Raw genomic sequence first — 20,121 nt, forward strand, 5'->3', positions numbered from 1 at the left:
GACAACGTACGAAAGTCATTTGTTTTGCAAAAAGGCAGTTATTGTTTATTTTAGTGAAATATATGTCACTAAAAATTACTACTTTTATACCAAATATTATTTGAGTGTAACCGATATATATCGATAATTCGTATTAATTTTCGAGTGTACGTCAACACTATAGAAGAGCAGCCAAGTATCAAGAGCAGCCCAAAACTGGCAACATAGTTAATGTCAAATTTGTCCGGAGATAAAAAAACAGACTATAGTATTCTGTTAATCTGTGGTACTTCCATACCTATTTGTTGTAATGTGATCGAGATATTTCAACAAAAATCACTAGAAATAAAATACTATATATTTGCAATGAGGTAGCACTGATAAACAGTAACTAAAAAAAGACCACAAAATAATATGCCTTAATTTTTTTCTGTTATAAATCGTCCATTAGTTTTTGCGGGAATGCTGAACTTGAACAATGCCACCGTCGCCAGTGGTAAGCATTTTACACTTGATTAAATACTTTATGAATCACTGAAACTTGTTCCACTGAAATTAATTATAAAAGGTTACATTTTCCTATATTTCTCAATTGTAAACAATAATGAATATGACTACTAAACCTTTAATTAGACGTTTCGCTTTTGACTCGCTGTGCAATATGAATTAATTTTATTACCTTATATTACTGTAAAATATATAATAAATCATGTATTAAAATCTAAAACATTGTATTTAAATTATAGCGCTAAGATTAATTAATTGGGTTACAAGGTTACAGAGAATTCTAACCTGGTTTTATTATATCTGTCAACCCTTCAAATTTAGACAAATCCAGCATCACTATAGGTTATCAAATTAAATTTAAGAGCTTGCGATATTCAGAGTGATAAATAATACTTGCAATTTACTTGATATTATAATGTGAGGTCATAAGTTTTATTGAAAATTATGGACTTGTATTTAACCTTTTTTTTATTTAATTGAATATTGATGTGCTTTAAATTGAATGTCTATTTTGTTATATTAAGTTCTAAAAACACTTATCTGTTGTTTTATTTTTCTCCTAAATGTATATGTTACATATAGCAAAAACAAGCACTCACTGGTCCCATTCATAAGAAATATAAATATCAAAATGTTGTGCAATACAAATCTTAATCATCTTGAAATAACAATTATAGAACTCCTTAAATAGTTATTACTGTTAGTGATCTTTGTTCTGTTATTTGGGTCATTTCCATTAACTCATGGTCCCTTATCAGTTACATATAAAATTAATATTAGAATCTTAAATTAGTCATAAATTTGTATCCAGGGCAGTTAGCTGGCTTTATTTGTAACTAATAAGGGGTAAACTGTCAGTTTCATTACTATATATTTTATGTTATCAATTGAATTTGATTATAGGTTGCACAATTTAGATTATCTATTAGTTATGCAATTGCATTGAAATCTGTAGTAAATTAAGTTAATTGCATATGTCTTACTGTTTGCATATTTTCCTTGCTGCCATACCAATTAAAAAGCTTTATATAGTACGCTAAGAATATGCCATTTTAGGAAAATTAATATTGAATTAATACTACACCTATAACTGAATATATGCAAGTATATGCAAACAAAAGGCATGTGTAAAAAGTAGTTAATTTTAATAATTGTATTTATATATGTAGGTTAAAAACGATATTAAACAATTTCTATGCTATGTATTAATTTCAGACGAATATGAAGTTATCGGTGAAGCACAATGGCAAACTTTGGAGAACAGTGGAGATGAGCAAATTATCAAAATTTATGGTTTGAAATATTCAAAAATACGAGGAATTTTCTTTCATACCTTCTGCATATTACTATGTGGTCTACCATATTTTATTTTGGCTTCTTATCCCTCATACAACCGGTTCAAATACATAAAATGCAGTTTGAAAATGGCTGAAGAAATTTGTAGTAAGTCTTATAAATATAATATCTTAATGTTAATATATGGACTGTCTATAAATTTATTAATATATTTTGATTTCTTTGCAGTTTTGGATGGGGATGGTTTATTTAAAATAGAGAAGATCATGGAAACTGAGCTGAACTTGTCCAACCATAAGGGTAATAAATTGCGCTATTTTGTCTACCAACATAGCCGATTTATCTGGATTCATGATCAGGGCATTTTTATCAATGTGCTGATGCTCAATGAAAGAATCACTATCAGCCTTCTAATGGAAAACATGTCTGGAATTAATAAAAGACAACAGAATGAATTGTGAGTACAAATTAATTTATGTAATAATTCTAAGGGGCCCTCCGTAAATTATTTTACATGCTAAGGTGGGATTTGTATTACAAGAAGGTATAAGAGTCACAAAGTTTATGTATGTGTGTAGGATTTTAAAACATGTTTGAATTTTAGTACCTATTAAAATATATATAACTAATATTTCTTTTATCTTTTAAACTTTAAATTAAATATTATATTAGATTGTATAATTTTGTGTCAATTAATAAAGGCTTTAAATTTGAACCTATTAAAAACCTATTGTAACTGGAGAGTGTGGGGGGGTTAAATGGCAGGTATTACTGTGATGTTATTTATTGATAGCTAATACTAGTAATAATAATTAATTATAATTGAAATTATCTTTAAGATTAAAATTATCTTGTAATTTCATTGCCTTATTTCGATTTGCAAATGAAACACTTATAGAGCAAGAGCCCACGACTGCCAGACATACGTCATTTTAATAAACGTGAAAGTTCTTGTATGTGTGTCCCCAACACAGGTAAGAACGATCCCCAAATATGAAACCTGGATCGTGGTTCCTTTGGCAGGTACCAGGTAACAAAGGTGTAAAAAAAATCATACCAAATTCGTTATTTTAAGAAACTCCATATTTTCATATATTGTTCGTAGCACTATTATAACTTGCGCTGCTCATTGCCAGACACGTAGTGTGGTTCCATTCCCCCCCGCCGGACCCCCTAAACTATACTATTTTAGAAATAAACTTACGTCATTTTAATAAAGCTGAAATTTATATATATTATTGAGAGTTCTCTCAAACTGAGTTTCCTAAATTGCCAGACAGTTTTCTTGGTTCCTTATCATACCAGACTCATTGAAACCGTATATTGAGTAACAACGGTGTATACAATTTCATATCAAATTCGTTATTTTAAGATGCTCCATTTTTTCACATATTGCTCGTAACAGTATTATAACTTGCTCTGCTCATTGCCAGACCCTTAGTGTGGTTCCAACCCCCCGCCGGACCCCCCCAAACTATACTATTTTATAAATAAATTTACGTTATTTTAATAAAGCTGCAATTTATATATATTATTGAGAGTTCTCTCAAACTGAGTTTCCTAAATTGCCAGACAGTTTTCTTGGTTCTTTATCCTACCAGACTCATTGAAACCGTATATTGGGTAACAACGGTGTATACAATTTCATATCAAATTCGTTATTTTAAGATGCTCCATTTTTTCACATATTGCTCGTAACAGTATTATAACTTGCTCTGCTCGTTGCCAGACCCTTAGTGTGGTTCCAACCCCCCGCCGAACCCCCCTAAACTATACTATTTTATAAATAAACTTACGTCATTTTAATAAAGCTGAAATTTATATATATTATTGAGAGTTCTCACAAACTGAGTTTCCTAAATTGCCAGACAGTTTTCTTGGTTCCTTATCCTACCAGACTCATTGAAACCGTATATTGGGTAACAACGGTGTAAACAATTTCATACCGAATTCGTTATTTTAAGATGCTCCATTTTTTCACATATTGCTCGTAACAGTATTATAACTTGCTCTGCTCGTTGCCAGACCCTTAGTGTGGTTCCAACCCCCCGCCGAACCCCCCTAAACTATACTATTTTATAAATAAACTTACGTCATTTTAATAAAGCTGAAATTTATATATATTATTGAGAGTTCTCACAAACTGAGTTTCCTAAATTGCCAGACAGTTTTCTTGGTTCCTTATCCTACCAGACTCATTGAAACCGTATATTGGGTAACAACGGTGTAAACAATTTCATACCCAATTCGTTATTTTAAGATGCTCCATTTTTTCACATATTGCTCGTAACAGTATTATAACTTGCTCTGATCGTTGTCGAACCAAGAAAACTGTCTGGCAATTTAGGAAACTCAGTTTAATAGTTCTCTCAATAATATATATAAGGTTCAGCTTTATTAAAATGACGTAAGTTTATTTATAAAATAGTATAGTTTATGAGGGGGTCCGGCGGGGGTTGGAACCACACTAAGAGGTCTGGCAATGAGCAGAGCAAGTTATAATACTGTTACGAGCAATATGTGAAAAAATGGAGCATCTTAAAATAACGAATTTGATATGAAATTGTATACACCGTTGTTACCCAATATACGGTTTCAATGAGTCTGGTATGATAAGGAACCAAGAAAACTGTCTGGCAATTTAGGAAACTCAGTTTGAGAGAACTCTCAATAATATATATAAATTTCAGCTTTATTAAAATGACGTAAGTTTATTTCTAAAATAGTATAGTTTAGGGGGGTCCGGCGGGGGGATGGAACCACACTACGTGTCTGGCAATGAGCAGCGCAAGTTATAATAGTGAAATAGAAATAGACATAGAAATAATCTTTATTCAAATAAACTCATTACAAGCACTTTTGAATAGTCATATTTTGATTCTACCACTCATTCGGAATGCAGATTCATCACAAGAAGAATGAGCAAGAAACTTGTGTGTTGCTCTTTTTGATAGATGTTTTTTTTATATAAATAATTACAGTGTAACAAGTAAGAGGCATGCGACAATCAACATAGAAATCGCTACGCACTCATTATTAGTGTAATCAGATAATATTGTCAGTGCTATGTATTTAAAATTTTTCTACAAAAACATTATTATCGTTAACGAATTCTTCAATTTTATAGTAAGCTTTTTTGCAAAGGAAGTGTTTTATTTGACATTTAAATCTTTTTTCTGGCAGATTTATAACAGACTCTGGTATTTTATTGTAAAACCTTACGCAATTGCCATAAAACGAATTACTAACTTTAGCCAAACGACATTTAGGTAAAATCAGTTTGTTATTGTTACGTAAGCTTTTATTAGTGCAATCACTAACTCTTTTGAAACTGTCTATATTCTTCCTGGCATACATGATATTTTCATAAATATATTGAGAAGCAACGGTGAGGATATTTGATTCCTTAAAGCACTCTCGCAAAGACTCCCTGGAACCCATGCTATAAATGGAGCGAATGGCCCTCTTTTGTAAAATAAATATTGTATTTATATCAGCTGCTTTGCCCCATAACAAAATACCATACGACATAATGCTATGGAAATAGCTAAAGTACACAAGTTTAGCCGTTGCCACGTCTGTTAATTGTCTAATTCTTCTTACCGCATAAGCGGCAGAACTAAGTCGACTCGCTAATTTAGTAATATGGGCACCCCATTGCAACTTGGAATCTAATGTGATACCTAGAAATACAGTATCATCCACAAAATTAATAGGTTTATTGTCCAACATGATTTTTGAATCTACCGGCCTTACATTGGGGAGAGTAAATTTGATACATTTAGTTTTATTTGCATTTAGTAACATATTATTAGCCGTAAACCATTTTAAAACATAAGAAAGAGCACCGTTTACTTCGTCCAAATCATCAATATGTCGATTGACTTTGAATACTAATGAAGTATCATCAGCAAACAGAACTATGTCAGCTATCTTTTCTACCATATAAGGAAGATCATTTATGTAAACTAAAAATAAGAAAGGACCTAAAATAGAGCCCTGAGGAACACCCATTTTAATACTAGTTCCTTCAGACTTTACACCATTTATTTCGACAACTTGCATTCTATTATTTAGATAGGATTTCATCATGCTTTGTGCTTCATATCTAATACCGTAATGTTCAAGTTTGAGCAAAAGTGTTTCATGTTCAACGCAATCAAATGCTTTTGAAAGATCGCAAAATACACCGACTGCATCCTGAGACCTCTCCCAAGAATCAAATATATATTTAATGAGAGCTACACCGGCATCAGTAGTTGATTTACCGGCCGTGAAACCAAATTGTCGACTGTGAAGCAGTTTATTTACTTTAAAGTGTTGTAGCATTTGATTGAGCATAATTTTTTCAAACACTTTACTCAATACTGGTAAGATAGATATAGGCCTATAATTACCTACCACAGTTTTTTCTCCTGACTTAAGTTAAGTGCTACGAACAATATATGAAAATATGGAGTTTCTTAAAATAACGAATTTGGTATGATTTTTTTACACCTTTGTTACCTGGTACCTGCCAAAGGAACCACGATCCAGGTTTCATATTTGGGGATCGTTCTTACCTGTGTTGGGGACACACATACAAGAACTTTCACGTTTATTAAAATGACGTATGTCTGGCAGTCGTGGGCTCTTGGGCTATTACAAAGCAAGCTGTTTAGCAATTGAACTAGGTAAGACTGAGAAATAATGCTTAATAAATGTCATACATAAATGTTACTGTTCAAATTATGTTTTTAATTTCTTGAATCCTAGAATACAATTTTTTTTAAATTAGTAACTGTGGTATCAGTTTTAAATAATTGTATTTTCTGCATTTAGTTCTCGTATTTTTATTTTGTTTGTGTGTGTGTTGTACATTAATGTACATACAGTTTTTAATATATAGAAAATCCAGATATGATAGAAAAGAATAACTATAACAACTAAGTTCTAAATTAGATTCTATAAAGATTTTAACTATTGCAACCCAGGTATATAGATAATAGCTGTACCTGTGACTACGTCCACGTAAATAATGAAAAAAAATTTAATTACCTAACCCAATGAAAGCCAAATAAAAAAATTTCATTCATTCATTTGTTTTAGCTTAAAAAAGGAGGATACAAAATTCAATATAAATCAATCAACAGCCTAAAAAATAAGTTTCAAGCATCTAGCTTTGATAATGATGACACTTTTATACAACCTTCATCTCTCTTTCAACCCCTTACAAACACTTTTTCTTTATTTAAATTTAATCAACAGCCTCAAAATTAAGTTTCAAGCTAGCTAGCCTATGACCTTTCTCAGGGTCTAGACTGTGTACCAAATTTAATTAAAATCGGTTCAGTAGTTTTGACGTGAAAGTGTCGTTTTTTTTTAATAATATGATTGGGTCAATCTTCTCTCTTATATTCTCTGTAAATATAATGCAATTACAATTATAATATATACTTTTCATACTATATTAGTAATAATAAGTTTTGTTTTTAACAATGTTTGTTTATTTTATTAATATTTATCTATTATTCTTTTTAATTTTGTTGTTTTCCTATTTTATTTAGATCAGTCATTAGTGCAATTAAATCTAGAAAACCAATTAAACATAATATATCGTTGTTATATTTCCTATTATAGTTAAATTACTGTTTATGTAGTAAGTGATTTCATATAAAAAAAAATAACTATTGTTCTGAACTTTCCCATGAATATGTAATACTATAGGTGTAACTATTATATTTTAACCATGTACTGTATAATTTTAGGATCAAACTTTATGGAACAAATTCAGTGGAAGTAGAAGTGAAGAGTTATTGGTCACTATTCGTCAATGAAGTTTTCAACCCATTTTATCTATTTCAAGTATTTTCCATAATTCTTTGGTCTCTGGATGAATACTATCAATATGCCACTTGCGTTTTCCTTCTTTCTGCTGTTTCTTGTATGTTGGCGTTATATCAAACAAAACAGGTAAAATACTCTGTAATGCACTATCATACACAACAGTTAATAACTTCTATTTTATTATTTTGCCTTTATAGTTTTAATAATAAATTTTTGCAAGGTTTAGTTATTTTTTTATATCATTGCTATATTACTGATATTATGATACTGAGGAATAATGTGTAAATTGCTCAGATAAAAAAGGCTTAATCTTATTTTACAATAACAATTTGCAGATGAGTATCAACCTGCATCGTATGGCTGGTTCTACCAGCGCATTTACTGTGACAGTTGTCCGTCCATCGCGTACTGGACGTGAGGAGTGTGTGGTCAGTGCCAGCCGGCTCGTACCCGGCGATGTGCTGGTGTTACCTCCTGATGGCTGCGTGATGCCGTGTGACGCCATGCTATTGACTGGAACCTGCATAGTTAATGAGAGCATGCTCACTGGTAAGAAATTTTATTTATATTTTTTAATCGACCATTTAACAGTTCAATAATTGCATAATGTAGAGATAAATATTTTATTTTAATTAATTAGCATCAATTAAATAAGTAAAATGATGTCATATCGATGGCATTAGGAGTTTATGAAATACAATTTCATAAATAGTTCCTTCTCAATCAGTAATTATTTAATTTTGTTTAGTAGTTGTAAGATTTCTACATACATACTACATACACTACATACATTTTATATAATGGCGTTGACATGTTTTGAAACAAAAACCCCAAAATCAATTTAGATAATATAAAAACAAAAAAACTCCTAATGCTATTGATTTATATTATTTTTATACTCACAATCCTAAGAGAAATGTAATGTAATGTCTCTATAAAAGAATACAGAAATAATCTAAAATATTGTCATTTGAAATAAATTCAAAATAGAATAATTTTATATTTCTTCGTCTATATTACTCCAAATTGGGACTTAAAATTAATGTTGATTGTTTGAAAATGATTCCTATTACAGTTCAAAACGACGTAATTTTTTTATTAGCAGTCTTCAACGTATTTGAATATGTGTCATACAAAATGTGAAAAATATAGTTCATACGAACATTTTTTTTTTGGGAATGATAGTGAAATGGTACACCCGCCTGCGCTAACGGTTTACGCTGGAGGGCACCAGTGGAGGATGATAAAAAGAGCGTGAGGTCAGGTCAGTTAGCCCATCGTGACAAATTTACCAGTAATTTATCACGATGGTTTCCAGGGGGAACCGCGTGGAGGTCAACCTGACATGGTATAGCTAGTAATGGGGTCATGAGTCCACTTTACTAACAATCCCCTTCCCCCCTGTCTAAATGTGTTGGTCTGGGCGTTTTTCTTTGTTTATTATGTGTGTATTTATAAAAAAGATGAAGGCCCCCCCTTTATCTTTTTTATAAATACACACATTTTACTTACCCCCGTAAGTAAAATGTGTGTGTGTGTGTGTGGCTTACGAACATTACTGACATCAGAACATACTTTCGTAATGAACCACTAGGTCGCCTTCTCATAATATATAGTTTTTAATGCTATCGAAATATTAATGTTATCAAATGTTTACAGACGTAGGCAGCTGATTCAAAAATTATTTCTATTTTGCACTCAGAATAAGTATATAATAATCAATTCGATATTAAATACATATTATTCATCACTGCAATAGGTGAGAGTGTACCAGTAATGAAGGGCCCGCCATGCATTTCTCCCGAAGTGTATTCAACGGAGGGACACAAAAGGCATACGCTGTTTGCTGGCACTCATGTTATTCAAACAAGATTCTATGGTAACAATCAGGTAAGCTTTAAAATTTATTTCATTATTACAATTAATAAATATTAATTTAGCTTTAAAGTAAATAGTATTATTTAGTCTTCACAGTGTTTATAATTATTATGTTTTATAGTTTCAAAACAAATTTTACCACACAGATGTCAGTATAATGTTTTCCTTCACAATTACGCTATTAAATTACTCTCCATTTGTATAAATGTATTTTATTTATTTGATTCTAGGTTCTGGCTAAAGTTGTACGAACTGGCTTCAACACTGCTAAAGGAGAATTGATTAAAAGTATTCTCTTTCCCAAGAGATTCGGATTTCAGTTCTACAAAGATGCTGTTAAATTTGTCATATTTATGTTCTGTATCGCCGCAATTGGAATGGCGTATTCAATTTGGCTTTATGTTTTAAGAGGCGTAAGTATGTTTTTTTTTAATATTTATATTAAAATTATACTACATGTAGTTGTATACTATCGCTTAATATGTCTAAATATTCTTATTAGTATAAGTTGTATTATTAATTATTTTGTTATAATATAATTATTATTCTTTCATTCTACCTTTCCCATTAATTTAATGGTAAATATTAATTTTCGTTGTAGAGTCATGCAGGCACGATAGTTCTACGTACTTTGGATATAATTACTATCGTGGTACCTCCCGCTTTACCTGCTGCTATGACGGCCGGTATTGTGTACAGTCAACAGCGTCTGCGTAAAAATAAAATCTTTTGTGTGTCACCACCCCGAATTATAATTTGTGGAAAGTTGCAAGTTATGTGCTTCGATAAGGTACATATTTAACTTCTACTATTACTGCCTCTAATTTTATAAAAATCACCATACTTATTTTCTATTAATTTTTATAAAAATGTCTGACAGACTGGTACTCTTACTGAAGACGGTTTAGATTTCTACTCGGTGATACCAGCACAGTCCAATGATAAATTCGGGACGTGCGTAGTGGATGTTAACTTACTGCCTGTTAAGAGTCCTATGATGCAAGCACTGGCTTCTTGCCACTCACTCACTAGTATACAAGGACAGCTCAAAGGCGATCCATTGGATTTGAAAATGTTTGAATTTACTCAATGGGTAAGTACAATAACGGTTCATATTAATTATTTAAAAAAAAATGTTCTGATCTATTAAAGTTAAAACAATAGTGTATACCATTCACATTTTTTTTTCATCTAAAAGTTTTAACTCAATTTTACAATATTTGTGGCTTATGGTTTTTATTAACAGATTTTGAAATTGTATTAGAATTTTTAAACTATAGAATAGAAATTAGTAGTAGTAGTTGGTGGTATAGTATAGTATTTATAACATTTTTCATAATGTACTTCTAATTATTCCATTTATATGATTCATAATGACTAATATTCGATATATCAGAACAGTCATTGTTATGATGATTCATAACGTAATTTGAATATATTCCAAAGTTAAAATTTTTATACAATTAGTAATGGCCCAACCCAACTTAATATATCTTTGTGAAATAATGTACCTTTCAAATAGTGATATAAATTCTGAAAGCAATGCCACTTCATTGGTTTCAGAATTTATACCACTTCTATCATTCTACAGTTTACTTTCTTCATAATGAAATCTCTCTCTCTGCCTTTTTATATTGTTATTGTAATTAAATATTTATAAGACATAAAACATTTAGATCTTAATTTTTTTAATTGTCTGTGTTGTTAAAGTTAAAAGAATTGCCAAATCAAATTATCCAAATCATCTTAGTAAGTTTTAAACTTGGTAAATGTGATTTAATCGAAACAAACTCGATTTACTATAGTTGTAAAGAATGGAATGCTCATAAAAAACCTGTTAATGGAACCGATATTCAACCGAAACAAACAAGCATTTATCTTTAATATTGTCACAGCAAACAGTTTTGTCACCACATTAACATTGCTAAGTAAATAAACGATCGGTTTGCGTCATGTGTCGGCGCACTTCTGATGAATGTGACTTAATCTTGACAGGTACTCGATGAGCCGGGCCCTGAGAACACGAGATATGATAATTTAACGCCTGCCATAGTTAAACCGACTGCAACTCATGATGGAAGCCTACAAGACTTAGAAAATTATGACCCTTTTACTATGGAAATACCATACGAAGTAATTAGAATTTTATAGTAGCAATGACATAAACTTAAAACTATTATTTTTAGAGTCTTAAGATAATGAACTCAGACAAATTATATTATTTTTTAATATGTATGCAAACAATAACATAAGTAGATCATTTGCTTCCTGCAAGAGATGGTGTAAATAAATTTGGATTTGTTTTACGAAAAGTTAACAAAAACTAGTCGTGTTTTGCTAAAAGTTAACAATAAACGAATAGTTTTTTGCTAACAACTAATGCAAACTAAATTTGTACATTAACATTCATAATCAAGGTGTCTTCATCGATTTACTACTTTGATGCGCCAATATATATATAGCGCCTAAATTTTAGAATGTGAAACATTTTAAAGTTTCTTTAATTTCTATTTCACATAAGAATATAATTTTACAAGTTCCTAAATCTCAGACCTGTAGTCAATAGCTTTTTAAAAAATATTAACAGTCAAAGTTATTACTATTAATAATTCTTAATAGTTAATCATTCTTTTTAGATTGGCTTGTTACGGAGATTTCATTTCTCATCTTCTCAACAATCTATGGGAGTTATTGCTAGAGTTCTTGGTCAACCACAGATGGTGTATTTCGTTAAAGGCGCTCCAGAGAAGGTATTTAGAATTAGATTTGTAATTGATTTTAGATAAATAACATCTATATAAAATAAATAATTGAAACTGTTACCAACGCGGTGTAATAGCAATAATTTAATTATTACTAGTTGGGCAACTTACAATCTAACCTAATAACCAATTAAAATCTGGACCAAATCAGAATTGAATTGTATCTCGGCCATCGGTATAATTTAGGCCATCATATTAGTAGTCTTTTTATAGATCAATCAAACATATAATTCACTGTTGTTGTAAACAACTTTGCAAATTTCTACAAGCCATTATATTTGATTTATTATTAACTATAATATTTGATATTGAATTGACCATACTCAAAAATTATCATTTAACAATTTTATTTCCTTTCGATAGTGTTCATTACTCAGTCTGCTCTTTTAATAGCAATTATATATTGTTTCGGAGAAAATGTTATGGAAACCATAAAAATTGCAAAATTTTATCTGAATCCCGTTTTCAGTTTTGGTGATGATATGACGTACCATACATATAAATCAAAATATTATTTAATAATATTATATATGAAACTCAATTAACTCAACTAATTTTAAAAAAACTTATTCATTATAAAATATTTTGTTTGTTTTGCTGTTTCATGGCACATAAATCTATTTTGAAAGCACAATTTAAGGTTGCAGGTATGTGCAATCAAAAGGCTTTACCTGAAAACTTCAGTTCAGTCCTCAATGAATATACGTCGAATGGCTTCAGAGTAATTGGATTAGCTTATAAAAAACTAGACCGCAAAATGAAATGGGTGGATGCGCAAAGAATTAAGAGAGAAACACTTGAGTGTGACATGACATTTTTAGGCTTTCTAGTCATGCAAAATAGCCTGAAGCCAGAAACCACTCAGGTGATCAAAGAGCTCCACGAAGCGAATATGAGGCAGATAATGGTGACAGGTATATATTTTAAAATTTGTTTATTTATTTATGCTCTTATGCGATTTTGCTTGATATTGAATTTTAAGAGTTATTATAAATAGTAGTAATAATAACCATAGATACTTTAGACAGCGTCATTAGTCCTCAGCTAAGCAGAACTTGATAATATACTCGTACATAGAAAATACCCAGATCAATACAAACCATCATATTCATAAATAAAAATGTTTACGTCGTGACAGAAAACAAACCCGCGGCGACCAGAGGCAAGGCGGTATGCTAAACCGCTAGACCACCGGGGCCGTCATATATCATGATTCAAAGCTAACATCATATTTTAAGACTGCAACTACTAGACATAATCATTCACTTAGATATATATTATATATTAAAATTACAGCTGCTTTTCTCTAGACTTAAACCGTTAGCTAAGCTCAGTATGTTTAATGTTGACTCACCAGTGGACTTGTATCTTACATTTGTAGGACCTTTTCGTCGTTATGAAAACCTACTTATTCCAATGTATTTTATTTTCAGCCCTAAAGCAATTTATTCAGATTATTTTATTCGTTGTTACCAGGTGATAATATTATGACTGCAATGTCAGTTGCTCGTGGATGTTTCATGGTGCAACCACACCAAAAACTAGTATTGATAACCATTGACCATCAGCAGACAGATGAATCCAGGCCTCATCTTTGTATGGAAGTGAGTAAAGTATACCTTATGTGTTAAACTGGACTTTGCATTGCGTCATTTGCGACATTATCTTGTTTGGGACAGGTCATTGGGCTCCCTAAAATATGGTAGACCGCAATGTTGGGTGGCTCACTTGTTATACCCGTGAAAGGGTGCTGCTTGTAGGGACTGCACTGCTTGGATAACTATGACTGATTTATTTTGGTACACCAGTAACTGTTTATGGATAATAAATAGGTACTTGACTTAGATTTCTTGACACGAAATCTTAAAAATGTAATGCTGAACAATATTTATTTAAGACGGCAACACATAAGTATCTTGCTCTTTTTCTTGTGATGAGTCAGTAGTACTATTTAAACGTAAGCCCGTTTAAATAGTACTATACTTTTTATTATTGAGTTCATTTGGTTAAATATATAGATATAGACTATTCTATTAATAGAATTGCAGTTCTTTGCTTGAACATATGTACTCCCTGTGGTGGAATATAGATGTGAGGAGGAAAGGATAAATATGTGTCCATTTCCGTTTTTGACAGAATATTTTATAATAATAATATGCTTAAATAATAAATATTTTTCATATTGTAGGTAGTGGGCGAAGGCGGTCCCCCAAAATTGTCAATCGACTCATATGTGCTAGCATTAGAAGGAAAGACATGGTCAGTAATTCGTACGCATTATCCGGAGCTGATGCCTGTCGTTCTGAGTAAGGGTGAGTATGTATGCTGGCATTCAACATGAGTAGAATTATAATACGTGACCTAGGTAGCATTAAAAGGTTTAGTTAAATTAATCCACTAGTATACTCACATGAAAGTTAGTTAGGATATTATTTATGTAAATGTGATCATATTCAGTATATATGTCGTATAAATATGAAAATAAAATATTTTAGGTTGTCAATACACATATTGTTAGGGTTCCGTTCTTGATTAATGCAAATTGAGATATTTTCATTTCTAAAATAATAATAATAAAATTCCGAAGTATCGTAATACGTAGTATATAATAGTACTTTTCTTTCAGGAATGGTGTTTGGTCGATTCGGTCCTGACCAGAAAACGCAATTAGTGACAGCATTGCAGGGCGAAGGGCTCATAGTGGGAATGTGCGGAGACGGTGCCAACGATTGTGGCGCCCTCAAAGCTGCCCACGTTGGGATTTCGCTTTCAGAGGCTGATGCTTCAGGTAATATTATATTATACCCAAAAGTGTTAGTCATATACACTCAATTAGTAAATGTTATCCCGACAGACTATTTTAAAATAGTAAAGTATTCCAATTCTTTTTAAGAGAAACCAATAAATTGAACTGGTTTAAAAATTTAAATAAATGCTGGTGCTTTTTTGTATTATATTCCAGTTTCAACTACAAAGCATTGGAGTGACATATAAAATTGTGTATAAACTATTCCTGTAAAACAGATTACAATCTGTGACTATCCACTTCAATTTAAAATAGTGTTCAATCGACATGTAACCTTTTGACAGTGTGTTATTAATGTCGATATTTTTGTTATTTCAGTGGCGGCCCCGTTTACTTCCCGCGTGCAGAACATCGGATGCGTGAAGTTGCTCGCATTGGAAGGTCGCTGCGCTCTGAGCACATCCTTCGCTATATTCAAATACATGGCTCTCTATTCCCTGATACAGTTTATCTCTATCCTCATCCTCTACAACGTAAGTCGAATATCTTTTGGTTTTGGTTTTGTTTTGGACATTGCATCTTTACTGAGACTACTATTTATTATAGGGACATTTTTTTATTATCTGTGATCTGTCAGACACATCACAACAATGTGTGCATTTAAAGTTGAATTATATAAATAAAGAAAATTATAATACCTATATTTTTCAAATCACTCACTATATGTGCTATGGAAGAGTAGAGCCTCCTGGCACGGGCTTACGTTTAAAAGCAGGCTTCAACTACTATATAGATCCTAGTAAATATCGTGTTAACCGTGTTACCTAAATACAAAGTTTTGAATTCGACTGTAAAAGCGTATGTAATATGTGCGACGTGCCCGCGGGCAGTTCTTCTCGATCCTGGGCAACAACCAGTTCCTGTACATCGACCTGGTGCTGACGACGCTGCTGGCGCTGTCGCTGGGCCGCGCGGCGCCGGGCCCGCTGCTGACGCGGCGCTCGCCGCCCGCGTCGCTGGTGGCGGCGGCGGGCGTGCTGCCGCTCGTGCTCCAGGTCGCGCTCGTGCTGCTCCTCCAGCTCGCCGCACTCTATCTCCTCTACGAGCAGACCTGGTACATTAAAAACGAAACGAATCGGTCCCCAAGTATAGCACTAATTCGACACTTATGTTATGTTTAGATGTTTCACGTAGTCGTCTGCGTGGGTCTCTGCCACCGAGCAGTATGCTTCGTAAAACATTTCGGTTCGAAGGATGAGAGTGTAAAATTATAGGGAAACGACGGTCGACATCTTAGCTCTCCAGATTGATGACGTGATGTCCGTGATTCTGTTTATATATTACGTGGTTTCCAAAAATGATTGCGACACATTGCGATTCAATGACAATAATATAACTGTTACCTTATTTTATTAAATACAGAGGCACGGTAATCTATATTAAAATTACGTAACACCTGTTATTTCAGATTTATTTTTAAGTACCAAGAACATCTAACATTAATAATAAATATATATTTTCAGGTTTAAGCCTGTCGAAGGTGCTGCTGATGTAGAAGTGATACTGTGCTGGGAGAACACAGTTATATTCATTATCTCCTCGTTCCAGTATTTAATTATGGCATGTGTATATGCGAAAGGCTGGCCCTTCCGACAACCCTTCTGTGCCAACTGTAAATATGAATTTTGTTTTAATTAATAGTGATTTTAGTAGAAAAGCAAACTTACAGACGAACCTATGAAATTATTTATTGTATCTTATTGTTTATCTTTCTGGTTACCAATATTCATCCGAATCCAGTCATTTGAGTGTGAATATGGAACAAAATCTTTAAAAACTATCTTATATACAATTTTGGTATAAGTTATGGGCGAAATTACAGAAATAAGCTATAGGTATTTCACGTTGCCTTTTCGTTCACAGATTACATGGTCGTGACATTGATTACACAAGCTGTTTTTGTGGTAGTACTATTGCTTTGTCCATGGCATTGGCTCGCCGACTTCATGGAAGTTGAAGTTATGAATATTAATGATTATGAACAAACAATATTCCGCGTATACTTGTTACTTATGCCAATTCTGCATTTAGTTCTGGCTATAGCTATAGAGGTAAGTAATTAAAGTATAAACAGAATGTTATTTTAGTTATAGTGTACACACTAAACATCTTATAAATTTACTTTAGCTATTTAACTGTTTCGTAGCTTTTTTCTTTACAAGTGACAAATAGTTAAAATATGTTCGAATGAAAGTATTTTCAGTAGGATAAACGATATTTAAGAGACCTTATTGTGCCAGATAATTTACATGAGATCGTTTCGCAGGCGACGTTTTCCGACACGGAGAAGTTCAGCGCCATGTTCCGCGTGATGCGGCGGCGCTGCTCCGGCAAGGAACGGTCCGACGAGGGCTGGCCGTGGGCGGCGGCCGCGCCCCTCCCCGCCCCCGCACCCGCCCCCGCACACGCCGACCAGCGCACACCCGCACACGCCTGCTGACCGACGCGACCCTACCATTCCTGTACGCAACTGTGGGGATACATATTATGATTTTATCTACCTTTTAAAATAGGAGATACGAACCCGCAACGGGTTCGAAGGACACCCAGTGACGAGTTAGTAAAGTTCGTCAGCTCGTGTTAGTGCTGAACTAAGTTATAGTAAATATTTAGTATGTACTAACGGTCTGGATTTGTTATCGTTACATGCATGCACCGGTACATGCATATTATTTGAGTAAGCTTTCCGTATTACGGTGATGATATAGAGGCATTGTTTTTTGTTATTCTAGATTTCGATCTATATAATACCAATTAGGTAACTCTTTACCAATTAAAACAGAGCTCTAACTTCGATTCATTGGAATCGTCTAGTTATACAGAAAAGGATCTAAAATGATAATAATTTATGTGACTATCTTTTTTGTTGAAATAAATTGTTACTACAAATTAATATTATTCGAAGTCTTAGAACTCGTAATATTTTAATTAATAAATTTTGGTATATTTTGTCGAGCAGACACACAAGGCGGTATTTGTTTATTGTATGAATACAAAATATGTATGCTTCTGAGTATTAAATGATTTGAATGTCTCCACGTCGCTCGAATATTGAAATAGTTAAAATTATACTATAAATCTGATCATACTTTCTGCTGGTCAGTTTGTATGTTCGAATGTATGAATCCTAAAAAAATATATGATTGTGTCACGTGCTATTGCACACTAACGTCAGTAGATTTAATTTTCTACATTATAATTTAATTTAACATCACTATATCATCATGCTGTGACCGTTACGTGGGCGGAACATGTTGACGATGTGACGAGGCTGTGATATATAAATCGACACATCTATAGCCCGTAGCTAACTTAGTGTGCACTGCGTTATTTTCACGTTAGGCAGTTGCCATTTTTTGTCAATAGTATGGATTTAGCTTAGTGCATAATATATTACTTACAGTGCTATTTTGTTCTAAAAGTAGACCTTTCTGTGGTCACGGAAAACTACATTAGCCAATTACTACAAATTTATAGTGAGTGTATTTATCAAGTTCTCAACTAGCAATATTTAGATAAAACTGGATCAGTTTCAGATTCGTTTATATTATTGTTATAGAAACTATGTACTTAGATTTTAAATGTCAACGTTTTTACACATATTATTTAAATTTCTTGACTTAACGCGACGAACACATAGTGTGTTGGAAACCTACTAGAAATCCCGTCGCGTCAAGTCGAAATAAATTTTGATGTGTTCTCATACAAAATAGTAGCATGCGGAATGGAATCGATATGTATATTATAAGGTCAACTTTAAATTATTGCCTGGGAATTAATAAAATTCAATAATAGTTTTTAATACTATCCGTATGCTACGAGCATGGTTAACGCGTGCTTTTAACTAACATGTATTAATTTTACGAATATATAGTGATAAGATAAATTAACATAATATTAACTTCCCAACTGGTTACCTTTTTACAAAATATTTTGTATTTATATGTAATAGATAAAATGATTTAGCAAATCCAACATACTGTAAATTATGGAATTATTTTAGTACTTAGATATTGTTGTAAGTAATGTCCTATTTTACTGTAAATAAATGTAGAAGCATAGAGGTTTTGTATGATTAGTCGTTTGAGTAAACATTTAAATATGTAGTAGTTAGCCAGTATATTTAACCATATTTATTAGTTTAGCATATATTAATGCTTGTGATTATTTCAAAATTGGTCTAGTTATGCGTGAATGTGATTCAGTTGTTACTTATATAGCGTATGCATTATAAGTCTAGTAAATACCTATAACATTAACAATGCACAAACAAAAAATATAAAAGTCAATGAAAAACTCAGTATAACTGATCAATTTCATGGCTTGATCAATTTCTTGTCGAAGGCGATTTCTTCACATTTCGGAGCAAATCAAATCAAAAGGTCGACCGATATGATTGAATATAAACACCCTCATGGACTATACTCATATACCCAGTGACTGTACAGTTTATAGCACCTATTTTGCCACTCCTAAGGCCATTCGGTACCAACATTAGTCGCAGTCCGTACACATAGTATTATTGAAACGATTCATTGAGGAATAAAAAGCTTCGTGTATGGAGTATGTAATTTTACAAGGAGTATCCTTGTAAAATTACGAAATATTCATGCAATAATAATGGTGCAATATGAAATTTAATTATATTTCTTATTTACCCCTTGAAAAGAATTTTTATGGTTATATATGTATTTTAATTTTTAATTTATCGTAAAAGTAAACCGTAAACTGAACTATTCGTTATTTTTGATTCATTATTCACATTGTAAAGAGGTGGTAAACAAAAAGATTGTATTTCCACTTTTCTTACATATCAAGAACATTAATCATAGCCTACTTTATGTGGGACTAAAATAAAATAATAATTCTTGTATACGTTGCCTCATATCTTTGGCTACTTCTTGCAATGTAATGCTAATTCTTCAAGCAATTACCTTTGCTATTCTTTAACGGACTTCTCGTGATGAAATATACTACTCAAGTTATAGATATATATATATATATATGTAGCTATTTACTCATATGTATATATATGGGTGGGTGTCATCTTTTATTTATATTTTCGCC

At 32.2% G+C, this 20,121-nt stretch overlaps 1 protein-coding gene across 1 annotated transcript; it reads left to right on the forward strand.

The window, feature by feature from the left end:
* Window positions 1-274: 274 nt before the first annotated feature.
* On the forward strand, window positions 275-17,494 carry LOC131854990 (polyamine-transporting ATPase 13A3-like). The gene is made up of 20 exons (XM_059206188.1): window positions 275-475; window positions 1,702-1,929; window positions 2,011-2,239; window positions 7,530-7,734; window positions 7,944-8,157; window positions 9,368-9,498; window positions 9,717-9,899; window positions 10,088-10,276; window positions 10,367-10,579; window positions 11,482-11,619; window positions 12,123-12,236; window positions 12,889-13,162; window positions 13,725-13,852; window positions 14,437-14,560; window positions 14,875-15,036; window positions 15,373-15,527; window positions 15,885-16,108; window positions 16,518-16,666; window positions 16,918-17,105; window positions 17,321-17,494. Exons 1-20 carry the CDS (start codon window positions 442-444, stop codon window positions 17,492-17,494), a joined length of 3,456 nt encoding a protein of 1,151 aa, XP_059062171.1. The 5' UTR covers window positions 275-441.
* The last annotated feature ends 2,627 nt before the right edge of the window (window positions 17,495-20,121 follow it).

The sequence above is a fragment of the Achroia grisella genome, unplaced genomic scaffold (genome assembly GCF_030625045.1).
Source record: "Achroia grisella isolate CSIRO2021 unplaced genomic scaffold, CSIRO_AGI_Agris_v1 utg126, whole genome shotgun sequence".
Taxonomy (NCBI): Eukaryota; Metazoa; Arthropoda; class Insecta; order Lepidoptera; family Pyralidae; genus Achroia; species Achroia grisella.